Here is an 18,564-nt window from a genome sequence, read left to right on the forward strand (position 1 = left end):
AGATATATTATGCTATACATAGGTTTTTGATCTTTCTGCACAATAACGATGTACATAGGAATTGATTCGATTGAAGTCACTGAAGTCCCTGGAATACTGTCCAATAATACCTTCTATGGGTAACAGTATATGTATATAAGCTTTGATTGAACCACTCTGACTTAATGGGTAAGGACTGAATTAACTGTCTACTTTCCCGATCATCCACTGCTCCTTCTCTGTGCTTTCCCAGGGCCAGGATCAATTGGCTTCGTGACAGCTCATTGTATCTTTTGCTACGCGTTAAGACTCGAACGATTTGTTACATGTTTCCACTTAAATGATACTATTATGACTGTCTTGTTTAGTTCTATCTCTTTTCTATCCCCTTCTCTCTTTGGTTCTGGGCTCTGATAAGGTAGCTATTTCCCACATTTGCTTACCCATAAGATTCGGCTGCGCTCCCTGACTGTTGGTTCCAGCCCCCGCAGGCATGTTTTGTTCTTTACATGTTTATTCGTATTTCTATTTGGACTTTCACTGACTTTGCCAGTTTATACTTGCCACGATCCCCCTTTGGGATTATTACCTTTATTACTGGAATTCACCTATGGATGTGGTCTGTATTTGGGTTGACATGAGCCCCCTATACAGAGGATTATGTTCTTCCCTCTACCAGACCTACCCGCCTGTTCGTGTGCCAATAATTCTTGACCCTATCGTGATAGTTGGGATAGTCACATGTGCCCCTATACGGTGGCCGTGTATCTGCTTGACTACGACAGGTCTCCACAGAAGCGCTGCGGTTATGTACCGCTGGCACTACTACAAAAAGGTGTATATATATATATATATTTCTGAAGGCATAGTTTTCTTTACAGTCAGTAATGACTGTACAATCAGTTCTTTAAGGTGCAGTCAAAGTAAGTCTATACCCTCACGGTTCCTCGTAAACTCAGTCCGTTATCCACTGGTGCAAATCCTCCTGACGCACATGGCCAGGTGCCTATAGTAATGAGCACAAGAAGAAAGGGGGAAAAGGTACACAAAACGAATTGCTGGTGTAAAAAAATACCTACTACCAACCTGTTTATTGCGGAGTGCATGTGTATTTTTTTACACCAGCAATTCGTTTTGTGTGTGCCTTTTTCCCCCTTTCTTCTTGTGCTCTTTTAGGTGCAGTGACCGCAGCTAGACACTTCTGCCACTGTTACTACCATTCCATAATGTTTACATTTTTTGCGGTCATTCTGTTGTCACCTTAATTCTGTGTTGCAAATTACTGCATGACCCAGCTGTGCTTAGGATTCTACTTAACAGCTGATGGTCTAACATTTTTCTTGATCCCTTCAGTAATTGATATACACCCAGTTACCTTGTCAAAATAGAGACAACCGGGTAGCTTTACCACTCTTAAAGGGAAATGAAACCCTAAAAATGTCATATTTAATATACTGAACTTGTTGCACCAGCCTAAAGGTTCAGCACCTCTGTGGTAGTTATAGTACAGCGCTGCGGAATATGTTGGCGCTTTATAAATAAATGTTAATGTAATGTAAAATGTAGTAATGATCCAGTCCTTAAAATTTGTCAGGAGTTCTCTGAGATCTTGGGTTTTGTCAGAAGTGTCATTAACACTGAGCACCTTACCTTGCTGAGGGGCTACGCTTAGGGGTTATCAAAAATCAATTAGCAGAAAATATCTTCACTACTATATGTGGTTGCATTGGGCTGGGACAGAAACCCAAGGCATAATGTACAGGTATCGGACCCCTTATCCGGAAACCCATTATCCAGAAAGTTATCCAGAATTTTAAAATTGATTTTCTCTTTCTCTGTAGTAATAAAACAGTACCTTGTAATTGATTCCAACTAAGATATAAATAATCCTTATTGGATGCAAAAAAATTATTTTGAGGTTAATTTATGTTTTATTGTTTTTTTAGCAGACTTATGGTATGGAGATCCAAATTACGGAAAGACCCCTTATCCGGAATACCCTTGGTCCCGAGCATTCTGGATAATGGGTCCTATACCTGTACAACATTTCTGCCCTACTTCTTTGGTTAAGGTTTAGTTCTCTCTAAATATCTATAAATACACTTTCCTGTGTCCAAAGTGGTGCCACAGCCTAGAAGTATATACATTTTATATATCCATTTTACAAATGCATAACACAACCGTAATTAACAAAGTGTAGCTCACAGTGCCCAGTAATTAACAAAAATACCTATATGTTAAAGGCTACACTAAAATTATGGTGTGCATAAAACACTCGTATAACCAAAAAATACCAATATTGCTCTTTGGGAGGCCAGGTCTCCACACTTCCAACAGATTGCAGTTACTGCTGCACTTGCATATTCTTAGGCTGATAATTAGCTGGCAAGATACATCTAGAACAGCTTAGGGTATAATTCTCCTCCAAGCTATCCTCAGATAACCTGGTAATTGCCAAAGCACAGATGGCAAGAGGGTGTATCTCTAACAAACTTATTGGGCCTTCAGTTACTTAGCATGAGCATTGACACCTGAACAATAAGAAGCATTTTGATCTTTAAAGCACCCCCTTAGGTCCACATAACACAGAGCCTTAATAAATGAATTAAGTTAATACAGTGCAGTGAAATACAGTTATATACACTGATTTTGTATTCTGCATTTTACAAATTGTTTGTGGTCCTGTCATAATGCATAATGCATACAATTTCCCAGATTTTACCAGGCAGTACCAGTTTTAGTGCATACCATCCACATGTGACATAGCAAACTACAAAACTCAAGTCTAGTCCTGACCCACAGCTTGATTCATATATGTGGTAACCCCCTTATTTCAACCCAGCTATATCTCTCAATCTTTCAGCTGGTGGAAAGCAAACAATTTGTTTTGTATTGGCGATTTACTCTCCCTTACTGGGATCAGGTCATTTCAACATTTACAGTCCTTTCTTTGTACCTACTATAGAGTTTTGTTGTTGTTCTGTTATACATCATATTATTATTAGACCCCACTTTTTAACATCAACCGTCTCTATTAGAAATCTGCTGCTGAAATTGTTACTATCCCTAGGCATACAAGGCACATCAAAGAATCCATGTTTAAGGTACAGGTAATAATAAAATGATAAATCATTCAAATGGAAAATAAATTTGACCCTTCCTCTCTCTCAAAGCTTTTCAGCAGTAACCAAAATACTGGCTGAGGCAAGAATGAATCTATTCCAACATTAACTACAAAGCAGTATTAATATCCACTGTATGGTGGACAGGGTGAAAACAATACAGCATTGTGAGTGGGTTACTCATGATAATATGTTTACCATGGACCCTTTATCATGACTCTTTAAACTGATCACTCGAACAAAATAGCTTTCTCTATATGTTGGGATTTCCTTTTTTAATAGGGTCTGATTTATTAATGCTTGAGCAATTGGTTACTGAAACCGCGTGTGAGTACTTTTTATAAAATTTAATTAAAAAAAAAAAAAAACTGACACAAACAACAAACAGTACAGTATTATGGTGAGGGAACATAACCTTTCACCAAAACATTGTGGTTCGTCTGTTTCTTATAAGCTTGCTTGTGTGCTGTCACCATGAAAAGACTATGTTTTCTGACTCTGGGTGAGTTCAGAATCCGCACCACTTGTTATCTTGTTATCAATTATCTTTTCCCTCAAGTGGTCTCTGGTAACTGTATTGGCCCGACAGACAGATAATATATATGTATATATATTTTTTTATAAAGTATTTTCTTGTTTTATTGATTGCTCTTGGCCAAACTTTACTTTTTTTTTTATATAGCTCCCCCAGTAATCTCCAGACCTCATGTACTAAAGAGTGTTCGCTCCGGAAAAAAAAGAGAAAATAGATTTAACTTTTTTTACAATGATATCAATAGGACAATTATTATTAGATTGTTCCTGATGATGAAGTATGAATAGGTCTTGGAGTTTTTTTGTATTTACTAGACTAATTTTAGAGACTAGTGTTGCATGTTAATAGGAACTGTGGTTTCGTTTCCTCAAATTGAATTTCTGACCTGACCGTGTTGAATATATTGGCATTTCCCATTGGCTTCATATAGCATTTAGTTTAAGGAATGAGTACTGTGATTGAAAGATGTTGTTTTTTGTTGACCCAAGATGAGAACACAGTTTAGCCTGGAGGGTATGTGTTTTTCTTGTAACTTTACCAATTTGGAGGGAGCAATACAAATTTCCATGTCAAGTAGTTTGGAGATCAAACCTTTATTCCTGTCAACTCCAATAGTTTGATAGGATCCATTTAGGTAAGGTTTGGACTGTGTACCTTTGTGCTTATATATATTTGTGGGCATCTTTTTTTTTTTTTTTAATTTTTTTTAGTCTGGAGAAAGTTTTTTCTTTTTTAGCTGAATCTGTCAATCATTTTTGTATTTTAGCTATCCTGTATAAATGAGAGAGTTTGAAATGCATCTGAATGTCGAAAAAGATAAGCTAATCAAGAAAACAAAGTATTCTGTCATTGCAATAGTTAATGCCCTGCTGCAGACTTTGACTATACTAGTGATGTGTGGGTCAGAAAAACATTAACCCATACCCAATTCTAACCCGCAAAATGGTGTGGATTGAGTGAGGTTCCTACAATGGCAACAACGGCTTAATGCTCTCTTCCTGTATACGCCTCTTGTTCCAAGAGCGCCCAAACCAAGCCTGCATATGTTGCTTAAATTTCAACCCTAACCTGTCCGACCTGCAGGTTTTGGGTCAACCCCCACGCATCACTGCACATTTATCATACAAATACATAGTGAATGCGATCCTAGCTCAGTGTACCCCAGTGTAGCTTGTCAGCTCTTAGGCATCAAAGTATGTTTAATTTGTATGATGTAGCCCAGGGGTTCTCAAACTGGGGACCGGATCCCCCTCCCTTCCCCAAGGTCATTTACCCGGCCCCCACCCCTGCCGCTTCACCTAACCGCGTCCCATCAGCCGACACTGATGACGCGTTCAGCGTCATTAGCATCGGCTGGTGTGACGCGATGACATGACGAGCTAGGGCCGAGGACCACGCTGAGGCAGACAGGTAGTAGGCAGGGGTGAAGATGCAGCGGGGGAAGGCGTAGTTTGAGGACTAATTATAGTCCAGTCTCCCAACAGTCTGAGGGACCATGAACTGACCACATGTTTAAAAAGTTTTAGGACCCCTGATGTAGGCGCTTACTTTGCTGTAACAATTTGCAGCCTGTTGATTATTTATTTACAGAGTTTGCTACAGGGCTAATTTCTAGAGTTAGCCAGTTAGCAGGTAGCATTTACTAGTCAGCTGCTTAAAAGCAAACCTATTATTGGTTGCTATAGTTTACTGCACCTTGACAAAAATGTGCCTTTTATTACATATGAAGGGTTCTACTGAAGGAGAATTCAGGCAGCCCTTTGTACCATTACGCCATAAAATGTGCTTGTGTACAGGGGCGGGCCGAGCCGACCGGGCGCCCTAGGCAACCCAGTCGGCCACCTCGCCATTTCGATTCGAAACACAACGGAGTACAGACTAGGGGTAGGCAGGAGAGGCTCCTGTCTGGTGCCCCCCAATCAGGCCTCTTCTGCCTACCCCTAGTTCCGGCGCTGCTTGTGTATGCTGCAGAGGGCCTTTACAAATTAAGTTAGTTACTTAAAATATGATAGTTGTGAACATTAAACACAGTTTAGAAAGTTAGCTAGCACAAATTAGAAAATATTAAACTTCATGTAAATATGTTCGCAATAGGGCAGGCAAGCTGGCAAAGTTACTGGCTTCAGCACCGCTCCTGTTAATAACATGGGAGGTACTGCTGTGCAACTTCCTTTCCCTAAAGCCTTAACTCTGGTGTTAGGAGTTAGTCCTGGCAATACAACCAGCTTGTAGCCTACAGCTAACTGATACAAATTCCAATAGTGTAATCATGGTTCACGTTCAAATATATTATTATATATGGCATTAGTACCCATTTTATTCAGCTAACATAACTGAAAATGCACCTTTTTACTGACCCCTTTAACATCTTTTTCAGGGCAATGTCAGTATTACTTCAAAGAGCTTTCTGGTACTAATTTCTTCTAATGTGAAGTAAAAATGTAATAGTTACTTTAATAAGCCTCCCAAATGTAAGTAAAATGACAAGGAAAGGTATATTGGAAATTTGATCTGAAGGGCACTGCACTATGCCACTAAATTTCTCTCTCTGTAAAGTGTGACTGCAATCCTCATTTACCATTTGTTGATGTTCCCAATAGTTTCACTAGTTCCTTGAAGTGAAACTATTGCAAATATTTTAAATCTTTGTTTGGAAATATAAATAATCATAATTAAAAATTCTGTACCATTTTCTGTATTTGTTTAAGGTAGCAGCTGCCATTTTAGCTTGGTTTGACACCACTTCCCTGTCTGCAGGCTACAGGGCTCAAGCCCGTGCCCTGAAGCTTTGAGCTGAGAGAAGAAAGTCTAATACAGTGAACCATGTGTACATAATAGAAGACAAGAAATGCAGAGAAGCATTACTGTGTAAACTGGTGTATTTGTATAGACTTTTCTGATAAAGCTTACTTAGATTTTACCTTTACTTCCCCTTTAATATCACATTGTAACACAACATCTAGAGGACTATTATTTGTTTTATTTACTTTTTTTTTTTTTTTTTTTTCCACCATTGTCTTTTTTTTTTTTTGTGGTTTCACCAATTCTGATGTATCTCAGTGGGTACTTTTCTTGATTTTAACACCATGTTTTTGTAAAATGTTTGTCCAGGTTTTTCAGCTATACATGCGGTTTTTAGTTAAGCAAAGAGGTTTAAAATACGTCCTTCTGTACATAACAAATTCAAATTGGTTTGCTTATCCTATGGACATACACAAATTACACAAATTGTTGTTTTCAGGGTAATCTTTGAAATGCTGTCTCATAGTGTATGCCAGCGTTTAGGACAAAAGCCTATCTACTTTCTGTTTTTTCCATGAATGTTTGTTAGGTAAAACATCAGCCCGTCGGTGCACACACAGTGGTAAGTATTTTGGCTACACAATCTGCTTTGTTTGAGTGCTGATGGGCTGATCCCAGTGATCATGTAGGAATAAGAAGGTTGGACAGCTTTTCTTGGCCAAAAAAAACCCCCAATCCATCTCCCATTAGCCTTAACTTAGTATTTCTATCCTTTGTGAATTTGAAGCTTAAGTTGCTTTTACATTTTTATTTTTATTTTACACTATGTATTTTTTTGTCTCAACACTCTGGATAACTTCCTTGTTTACAGCTTTGCTAATTTAACTAAAAATATTACCTTGCCTCCCCTACCTCAACCTTGCTTCCATGTGATGGCAACAGCAATTTTTCTCTTGCGGCTGCATGCAGCAACATTGTTGTAAGTTAATGTAAGCATTGCCCCAGACTATAAGAGCTTTGAATTTACCCATGCAGAATGGGACTGCTGCTGCAGCCATGGATGATAATTTTTGCTGCCTGAAACATGTAAGTAACTAGGGGGCTAAGTGAGACAAGGTATTAATTATAGAAAATAAGCTTTTTAAAGCTCTTGTATAATTCTGAAATGTGTTAATGTTATTTTAGAAACATTATTAATGTTAATGTAAAGGGGCATTTTGTAAACATCACCTTAATTAAGCTGTTGAGTAACAAAATGACATTTCCATGTGGCTGAAAAAAGAGATTGTCATATGCATACCATTTTATAAAATATTTGCAGTGTAAATAACTTGCACCACAATATGTCACCCATTGGAATGTTTAGTAGTAAAAACATTAGGTAGTCTAGTGCTTTTAATTACACAGTAGTCCTCATGCTAAAGGAATTTCATTTTTTAAAACACATGCTTACGTACAAGCATCTTCAACCCGTCAATTTATATTTAAAATGTATTAGTAGAGCTGACTGAGTGGTGTAACTAAAACTGGCAATTCTAGTTTGCACCCTTGGGTTATATGGAAAAATAGTAGTTTCTAAAAGAAGAATAAGCATTACGTTATGCTCTGTTGCCGTTACATGACGTCATTACTCTTTAATGAAACTTTAATGAAAGTTTTTTTTATAATTAGCTGAGGTTCCCGGCATTGCCGAGAAATATGTTGTTTCCTTTGCATTGCAAATATTCTAAAATACTATGGAATGTCACGGTCATTGATAAGATAGACAGGCCAGGCAGCCTGTAGCCAGCATTGACCAGTAAACCAATCAAGGTTGTACGCAGAGTGGATAACCAAGTTTGTTTCCTAAAAATTTTTTGTTGCATTCCGTTTGCAAATTAATGATACCCGGAAACATGAATAACGCATCGGAATGGGGACCAATATTTCAGGGTCATTAGTCTCCCAGACCAGATGTTTTTGAACAAATCTTCCTTTTTGACATCATGGATAGGAGGGAGGTACCTAACTGGCTGTGAATGCATTTTAAATTGTGCTGAAGTCTAATGAAACGCTTTGGAGAAGAAAAGTGCCAACATGGCAGTACAGTCTGCTATTTACTTTAGTTAAGTCAGCCTTATGCTAAGAATAGTAGTTCAGCAGTTACTGATTCATAGTTTTGCAGGAAATTTTTTGTTGAATCCTTCAAGTGAAACTATTGCGAATATTTTAAATCTTTGTTTGGAAATATATAACTTTCTAAATAATCATAATTAAAAATGCTGTACCATTTCTTAAATCAAATTACCCTGCCAAAGCTGGCTATATTGAAAGAGTGAGCTCTTTCAGAAGTGAGCCACATCTAGGCAAGGGGGGCAACCCCCCCTCCAAAGGATGTATTAGACCTAATTAACTGTGTGTGCTGGGCTTACTTGGATGGGTTAAACTTGATGGACTCTGGTCAGCCCACACTTGGTTGGGGGAAACAGTAGTATATTTAAGAAAAGCAACATGTTGTGTCCCCTAATACTTTGTCTCAAACATGTGCATAAAAAGCAAGGAGTATGTGCGCTTGTGTGTGCCCTAACATAGTGACTCACACAGGGTGCCAGTGTGCTGTTCTTGGGAAAAGAACACCTCTATTAAAATAAATTCTTGTATGTGATGCTCTACAACAGGTTGAAACTGACTCTGCCTTGGTACTATCAATGCAGCAGCTGCTGCTCTGCCTACAGAGGTGTCATATCTGTTTCTTTGTGCACTACCTACTAGCGATGTGTATACTGTGCCCAGTCAGTCAGATTATCTTTCTAGTTTCCCTAGTTTCTGATCCATTATTACAACTAATTTGTTTTTTAAATGTTGTTCTTTAATTATTATTGCCAGCCTCCATGTGATTATGGAAGGTATCATTTTTGCCCTGTGGCGTGTGCACTTTTGTGAACATGTTCTTTTATATCTTTGGCAGGGCATAACCAATGAAATCTGAGGTTAAGTGATTTAGGGTAAATTGTGGTCAGATTCTTAGCAAATTGTTGTAGACATAAATAAAAATGGTTTTTGCTGTAGGATTTATCATGACTAATTTCTTTTTTTGCAGAAATTAAGGATCAAGATAAACTAGGTGCCATAGAAGAAAAAACATCTAAGCAAGGGGATCCTAAAACTTTTTCGGATGACTGCTTTCAGAAAACTGCAAAGGTATTCTGTTAGAGACTGTCAGTTATTGTAATAACATTTTATTCATGGAGAATAAGCTTTTATAGTGATAATGACAAAGGCATTGTGCTTTTGGGCTCTGTAAATTATATTAAGCACCCTGTAAATCTTCAGCAGACCAGCCTGTTTACATTTTCTTAGACCATTGGCTGATATCTCACAGGCAACGGTTGGTTGCAGAAAATCTCAAGACATGCAAAGCAGTCGTTGGTTAAGTTCTTTTCCAAACTCTCCAGTTGCAGAGACACTGCAGCTGCTTTGGCTTACCTTGTGGGCAATGGATATACTGGTCCAAAACTGTATAAATCTGTTACATTTATTGGTGCTTGCCTATGATTTTAAAATAGTTTTATACGGTGTTGGACCATGACTTGCTTATAATATAACAGATATTCTGCATAGAATCAATACATTCCTGTGCTTCTGTAAGAAACAAGTTTTCATCTTAATGTTTTATAAAACAAGACTGAACAGGCTTGCTAGGAATCTGTTGCTGGAAACTATTTTTGTGCCACTGGATAAATTTCGTCACAAACTTTCTGCATAGCCTCTTAATTGCCTGCTGACTTTTCTGTTCACAAAAGGCCTTGTTTTTAAACTTTTAAGGGAAACGCAGAATCCATGGCACTGATATAAAGTACCACTAAGGCTTCCTCATTGTGAAATAGGCTTCACTATGTGTTTTAGATTTGGCAGGTGTTTATAACTGATTTACTTGCAATATAAAAGCTAAGGGCTGGGTTGATGTGCTCTCTTAAGCCTTCGTTTGTGGTAGAAAATCAAAACAAAATACAATAGGCAATATGCAATAGGCAATATGCAATAGGCTGTTTTCCCATTGGTTCACACTTTCCTGTTCTGACTTTCTATTGGTGCAGGGGATTTGACAGGCAATGACATTCTAAATTGAAATAATTCCTGCTGCCTTCCTATCTGTGTTGAATATACCTCGACAGCTAAAGAACATGGCACAGTGTTTTCTCCTTCAGACTTTTAGGGGCTGATTTACTAAGACACGATTTCGAATCCGAATTGGAAAAATTCCGATTGGAAACGAACATTTTGCGACTTTTTCGTATTTTTTGCGATTTTTTCGGCGTCTTTACGATTTTTGCATAAAAATGCGAGTTTTTCGGCGTCTTTACGTTTTTTTGCGTAAAAACGCAAGTTTTTCGGCGTCTTTACGATTTTTGCGTAAAAACGCGAGTTTTTCGTAGCCATTACGAAAGTTGCGCAAAGTTGCGATTTTTTCGTAGCGTTAACACTTGCGCGCAAAGTCGCGCCTTTTTCGTAGCGTTAAAACTTAAAAGGCGCAACGTTTCGCGCAAGTTTTAACGCTACGAAAAAATCGCGACTTTGCGCAACTTTCGTAATGGCTACGAAAAACTCACGTTTTTACGCAAAAATCGTAAAGACGCCGAAAAACTCGCGTTTTTACGCAAAAATCGTAAAGACGCTGAAAAAAAATCGCAAAATTACCGATCATTACGAAAACAACGCATTCGGCCTGTTCGTGGGTTAGTAAATGTGCCCCTTAGTGTGGGCTGATAGGGCATCCAATCTTGCTAGTTACAAGGTATATGAGGGTTTGGTGGAGAAGAAAAAGGCAATATTGGAGGTAGTGGAAACTGTTATAGTTAAATAGGGTTGAAAAAAGGTCCATCAAGTCCATCAAGTTCAACCCTTCCAAGTAAACCCAGCACACCCAAACCTATAATGACCTATCTATATACTCGCATACATAAACCATATATACCAACATCAATACTAACTGTAGATTTTAGTATCACAATAGCCCTGGATACTATGCTTGTTCAAGAACTCATCCAAGCCCCTCTTAAAGGCATTAACAGAATCTGCCATTACAACATCACAAGAAAGGGCATGCCACAACCTCACTGCCCTCACTGTGAAAAACCACCTACGCTGCTTTAAGTGGAAGTTCTGTCCCTCTAATCTAAAGGGGTGGCCTCTACAAGAATCCCCAGATCCTTTTCAATTAAGGATCCCCCCAAAACAATACCATTTATTTGTGTGTGTGTGTGTATGTGTATATATATATATATATATATATATATATATCTATATATATATATATATATATCTATCTATATCAATCCAAATGGTGTCCGCACTCCAAGGCTCAATATTCTGCGGGGTGCTTAGCCAAAATTATGTATGCATAGAAAATAATCATCTGTGGCCAGCACACCCTTCAATGTTTCATCAAAATTTTTTTTATTGCAGATATATTGTTAAAACCAACGTTTCGGTCCTTTGTTAGTATTAATTTTTTAATTAGGATTAATTTTTTCACTATAATTGAAAATATACCTTTATATCTGGATAGCCTAAGCTTTCAAAATCCCATGCCTTCTCTAGTACATGCATAGTTTGGGCATACCTCTCAATCTCCATTATCGGAGGTGTCTGATCCCCTATAGTGTATCCACTCTTGGCGCTGGTGCTGGGTCTATGTGAAGCAACCAATGAAGATAAAGAATCCATGTGTCTAGAAAATAAAAGGGTATACATTTTATGTACAGTTATTAAGTGATTGTCCTGGCCTAGCCTAATTATGCCCCATCCTAGTGATCTAACTGCACCTAATCCCCTCTAATCAATGCCAGATAGGAGAAGTGATAACAGTTTTGTGTCATTTTTTGACCACAAAATACTAATAATTCATTTAAGAACTAATGATGTTTCTCAGTTGTTTACTGTTGACACTTTCACACATTTGGGTGGAGGTTGGATTTCAATTTAGAGATGCACCAAATCAAATCCTAACATCCCTAATTATGTGAATCGTTTATATATCATTTTATTGCTTGTTTAAAAAAACTTTTTTTCAATATACAGGTAGTTTACATACTGGAGAAAAAACATTCAAGAGCAGCAACTGGTTTCATTAAACCTTTGTCTGACAAGAGTAGTGACCTTGCAAGGAAGCGTGCTTTGTTTTCCCCTGTGGATCACAGACTGCCCCGCATATATGTCCCTCTTGGAGACTGTCCTCACGACTTTGCAATCCACCCAGAAACCTATGCTAACACCCTATTTATCTGCAGTATCACAGCCTGGAGAGATGACAGCAACTTTGCTGAAGGGTAAGTAATGCTAAATGTTTAAGGGAAAGTAAAGAAGAATCTTCCTAAATTTGTATTGAAATGTATGAGCATAACAGTACAGTGCTTGTAGAAGACATCAGTTTATTTCTGCCCACCAATATCTTTTTAAATACATAACAGGTTATAATAGTCATCTAAAAGTCACGTTTCCCAATAAAATATATATCCCAATAAAATTTAGTAAAACACTTGTCTTAACGCTTATTGATCCAATATTCAACTTAAAATAATGAAATTAGCCGTTTACTTACTGTTCTTGGGCACTGTAACTGTTTTAGGGTTTTTTGTAAGAGTTGAAACTTTAGCAATGCTACTACCTAATTCTTACAATATCTCCTACCTTTTGTTAAAACCACTTAGTATGTATTTGTGGAAAGTCTTTTTTTAAAGCCTATGGTGCTGGCAAAGCGGACAGAAGTTAGTAATCAGCACTTTTGGATAGACGTAATGTTTTGTGATCCTTACGAGAGACTGACATGTCTGTTACAGCTGCAGATTGAGAATATGAGAAGAGAGGAAAGAATAATAATTCTGATGATGATTAGAAAGAGAAAATGAATCCGACATGCATATAATTCTGGGTTAAAGGTTGGACAGAGGAAGCACCCTGGGTGCGGCTAATAAACCTCCAAAAAACAATGTTTAAACTGAATGAGAATCACGCTTCGCTGAAATCACAAGAGGTTTATAGCTATGGTGCTAACAGGTTCACTTGGAGTTTGAAACACACTAAATTTTGGAATCATGGACTACTTTTAACAGTAATCTGTTTTCTAGTGTGTATTTGCCTCTGATGGCCTCTTTGTAGTTCTCTGCATTATTAATAATGTTGAACAAATAAAAATTGTGGCTTTTTGACTCCAAAACATAGCAGCTCTAGGGAAGTGACTGGATGTTAGCAGTGGGAGATACATTTAAAGGGGAAGTTTACACCTTAAAACACATTTTCTAATAATGAACATAATAAGGCTTGTGTTGAAATTACATTCTGCCTATTTTAGTTTAAAATATATTTTTGCCATTATACACTAATTTAAACCTTTTAAGAAACAAAGCCCTCTCTTCTCTAAGTAGCAGCCTTTGAGCAGCTAAGCATAATGGGCTTCATGGTGGACTCTTAATTTTATCAGCTCCTCAGAGGTTCTATGGGTCATAAAGTGACAGGAAGTACTAACGTGAAACTGGCTTCATAGTCTTATTTAGAAATAACAAACTATAGATATTTCTTAACACAATAGGCAAAATGTATTTTTAGCACAAGCCTGATTCACTGAGCATATGTTGAAAGGGGGTGTTTATGTACTTTCTACTCAAGCTTTCAAATCAGCCTCTTCCAATAACTGTTAAAACATATTTTACTTTTTGCTTCACAACTGTACCTTCATTGCTGCAAGCACTTGTCAGCTATATAACATCATCTTACTATATTATTAAGAAACTAAGGTGATTATATGTTTTATTGTGTGCTGATTTCTTTTAGCTACACTATTACTCAGTTGTATACAACCAAAGGGAAACCAATCACTTGGGATCTCCCTTCTCATTTGTCTCATTTGTTCCTGTTTATAAAGCTTTACCATGGGACCCATTTTCATTTTGCAATCATTTTTCTTGATAGCTGCAAGCTGTCCTCCTATATAAATTCCAATTAATGGGTATTCTTAGTAGCCCTAAATTTGTTAGACTGCCTACACAGTATAGGGGACAAAGTATTATAAGGTCTCATGCTAGCAATTATTGGTTTGACATATCCTTAGTGTAGCATGCTGTATTGTGAAAGTGGAATCCTTCAAGACTAACTTATAGCATACTGATTCCAGCTGTCTTTTCCCCTTACATGATTTGACTATTATTATGAATATTATTCCAGGCAAGGAACCAAATGATTCTTGATTTGTACTTTAATACTGGACATATTCAATTATTCTAGAGTGCTATTAAAAACTGATAACTTTGTGTTTGATATAAGAACTCATAATAAATAACTTGAAAAACAAGCATATGGTATGAAATAAATGAAGGTCTTTAGGCTGCGTAGAAATGCAGTGGAACAGCAGTATTATGCAATATGTGGCCCTTTCATTGCTGTTGCAATGTAAATCCCTGCGTCACATTATATCTAAAGGCTAGCTTAGGTGCTGGGCGTTGTAGGTAAACAATTGCTAGATGGTTTTATATATAAATTGGCTGCTGTCCTTACTAGGCACTAAGTACAAGGATAAAAGGATGTTTATCAACTTACAGTACTTTTATGTGAGTAATATCCTGCATAGTTGCAACACAATTGGGTAATTTTTAATCACTTTACTTTATCAAAAGTCAGTTAACTTTTCATAGTAATCAGAAATAAGCACATTATCCAAAGTGTTGGGCACTTTTGATTTTCTCCCTCAAAAACAAATTATTTCTCTACCTTGGTAAAGAATACTGTTTGATAGTTTAAAATTAGGGTATGCATTTTTGACATCCGGTTTACTTTTTAGAAATAGTGGTTTGTTTGTCTGATGGACATGTTTAAAGTTATTCATGAAGGCAGGCATCAAGACTGCACATCTCTGCAAGTTCTAACGACTATAATGGGCACATAAACATCTTAAAGGAGAAGGAAAGGCTAATAAAGAGTTAATCTCAAGCTGCAGGCATACCTTCAGTTGTCTCAGTAGTGCCCTTATGTCTCCCCATATTTCTCCCGTTCAGATGATCAGAAGCCAAACAGGAAGAAAACCGCTGAGCTGTGTAAAAAAAAAAAAAAAAAAAAAAAAAAAAAGTTCCCATAATGCCTCACTCCTGCACCAAGACCCAGACCAGTGTACATGCTCAGTTTGTAAGACTGAGTCAGCTTCCTGCTGATTGGCTCAAATCCACATTCCTAAGGGGGGGGAGAGAGTTCTAAGCATTCTTGAGGGAGGGGGGAGATTAGAGGGGAGCTGCGTGTCTCTGGCAGAGGAAAACGGACACAAGAAATCTTTTTACAGAGAAGTCAGTGCAGCATTTCTGTGAGTGCTTATGGCTGTATTTACATAGACCTTTCTGATAAAGCTTACTTAGTTTTTACCTTTCCTTCTCCTTTAATATACTTATAAACCACAGACCATATTTCTTTTTGAATTTATCAAATAGGCTTTTTATAAATAAATAATTGTCAGTCTAACTTTAAAGGGATATTTTTCAACATGTATAATCTTATAAATATAAAACACAGTTCTCCAGATGCAAATCTCATCTCTTTAAAAATCATTTTTAGATATTTAAAATATTATATAATTCATACTTGTCAACATTTTTCCACACTTTTTCATTTTATGCTTTTAACTACATATCTTTTGTAGGTCGTTGTAGGCACTGGCTGTTGAGTACTAGATTCTTAAATATTCCATTTAGGCCATGAAAGGGATCAAGGTATTTCAGTATGCCCCTCAAATTTGAAATACAATGCTAGCCATATTTCTTCTGTCTTTTGACGTCTGATACATCTGTACTCTCTATTTGGGCCTATTTTTCAAATCTACATGGTTTGAATGTGTGTTTTTGAGTAATTAAAATTAGGCTCTTTAGAAATATTTTTATTGTTGAATTTAATAAAGGAACCATGCTACATCATTGGTAAGTGTCCAATGGGCTTAGGAGTTTGCAGGGACTGTACCAAGGTTTTGCAAACGTTCAAACATGTTTGAACAAACCTCCTAGCACTACTAAAATTACATTAAAAGTAGTTGGTAGGGTAGTAACGATAAGAATGTTTTGTGCAAATTTTACATATGTTTGCAAAATAGGTCATTGTTCAAATCTAGGGAGTGAAAGGAAATGATTTTGTTTTGCGATCAAGTAGCTTCTAGTTACTTTACTTGTCGGGGGTTTTACTATTGCAAGAGTTTTTTTTGTTTTTTTTTATTGAAAACATTTTTCCTACTGATATTCAAAAAATATTTTTGCAAATTTGTGTACACACGTGTTACATAAGCTTGAATAGTGTATGCCCCCCCCAGCAATACAGTAATGCCGTGAGCATGCATTTCCCTTATTTAAATAATTGGCCACGTAGCAAACCAAAACCACTTACTGCAATCACTTCAATTGATCAAGTATATAAATGAAATAACTTTCTTAGTACAGGTATGGTGGATTGCTAATGTGGTGCCATTATTTAAAAAGGGATCCCGTTCTCAGCCTGAAAACTATAGGCCTGTTAGTCTGACATCAGTAGTAGGAAAACTTTTGGAAGGGGTAATAAGGGATAGCGTACTTGAATACATTGCAGTTCACAATACTATTAGTTTGTGCCAGCATGGTTTTATGCGTAACAGATCTTGCCAGACTAATTTAGTCGCCTTTTATGAGGAGGTGAGTAGGAACCTTGATGCTGGAATGGCAGTTGATGTCATCTACTTGGACTTTGCTAAAGCGTTTGATACAGTACCTCACAGACGGTTAATGATCAAATTAAGGAATATTGGCCTAGAACATAATATTTGTAATTGGATAGAGAACTGGCTGAAGGATAGAGTACAAAGAGTTGTAAATGGAACATTTGACAAAATTAGATAACTGGGCAGCAAACTGGAAAATGAGGTTCAATGTTGATAAGTGCAAAGTTATGCACTTTGGTAGAAATAATTTAAACGCAAACTATCTACTGAATGGTAGTGTGTTGGGGGTTTCCTTAATGGAGAAGGATCTAGGGGGTCACCTTGAGTATGCGGTGCAGTTTTGGGCTCCAGTCCTTAAGAGGGATATTAATGAACTGGAGAAAGTGCAGAGACGTGCAACTAAACTGGTTAAGGGGATGGAAGATTTAAACTATGAAGTGAGACTGTCGAGGTTGAGGTTGTTTTCTCTGGAAAAGAGGTGCTTGCGAGGGGACATGATTACTCTGTACAAGTACATTAGAGGGGATTATAGGCAGTTGGGGGATGTTCTCTTTTCCCATAAAAACAATCAACGCACCAGAGGTCACCCCTTTAGATTAGAGGAACGGAGCTTCCATTTGAAGCAGCGTAGGTGGTTTTTCACGGTGAGGGCAGTGAGGCTATGGAATGCCCTTCCTAGTGATGTGGTAATGGCAGATTCTGTTAATGCCTTTAAGAGGGGCCTGGATGAGTTCTTGATCAATCAGAATATCCAAGGCTATTGTGATACTAATATCTACAGTTAGTACTAGTGGTTGTATTTATAGTTTATGTATGTGAGTGTATAGATTGGTAGGTGTGGGCAGGGCCGCCATCAGAAATCACAGGGCCCCTCACAACTAAATTTTCTAGGCCCTCCCACGCCCCCAATGGCCCCTCCCCCAGTGACCCCTCCCATCAATACAAAGTACACACAGACATTGGTAGCCAGGGCCCCCCTAAAACATTGTTGGTCCTCCCCCAAATTACTCATACTATGGCCCGCTCCCCGCTGCTTACTGCTTCCTCCCGTGTCCTTTGGCTCCCCCCCAGCATCCTCCAGGGCCCCCGAAGCATACGCTAGCTTCCCCCCCCAGTGTCGTCCTGCTTCTTCCAGGCCCCCCAAGCATCCGCCAGTTCCCCCCCCATGTCCTTCTGCTTCCTCCAGGCCCCCCCAAGCATACTGCTGCTTTCTCCAGCCCCCCCCCCAAAGATCCTTCAGCTCCCCCATCACCCTCCAGTTCTCCCCCCAGTGTCCTCCTGCTTCCTCCAGCCCCCCCCAAAGATCCCCCCCCAGTGTCCTCCTGCTTCCTCCAGCTCCCCCAAGCATCCTTCAGTTCCTCACCGGTCCCCCTGCTGCTTCCTCCGGTCCCCCTGCTGGCTCCCCTGCTGGCTCCCTTGACGTCCGCCGCTATGTCCCACTGCTGTCTGCAGCATCTGCGCTTTTATAAAGGTTGCGCCCCGTGCGTGTG

General features: G+C 38.2%; 1 protein-coding gene across 5 annotated transcripts in view; it reads left to right on the plus strand.

Moving 5' to 3' along the window:
* The window catches only part of dis3l2 (DIS3 like 3'-5' exoribonuclease 2), a 225,945-nt gene that overhangs the window by 94,545 nt on the left and 112,836 nt on the right, over positions 1 to 18,564 (plus strand). For all 5 annotated transcript variants that reach the window (XM_031901823.1, XM_031901824.1, XM_031901825.1 and 2 more), the window contains 2 exon segments: positions 9,458 to 9,558; positions 12,439 to 12,686. In XM_031901823.1, coding sequence (XP_031757683.1) covers positions 9,458 to 9,558; positions 12,439 to 12,686 — 349 coding nt within the window.

This window comes from Xenopus tropicalis, chromosome 5 (assembly GCF_000004195.4).
Source record: "Xenopus tropicalis strain Nigerian chromosome 5, UCB_Xtro_10.0, whole genome shotgun sequence".
NCBI lineage: Eukaryota > Metazoa > Chordata > Amphibia > Anura > Pipidae > Xenopus > Xenopus tropicalis.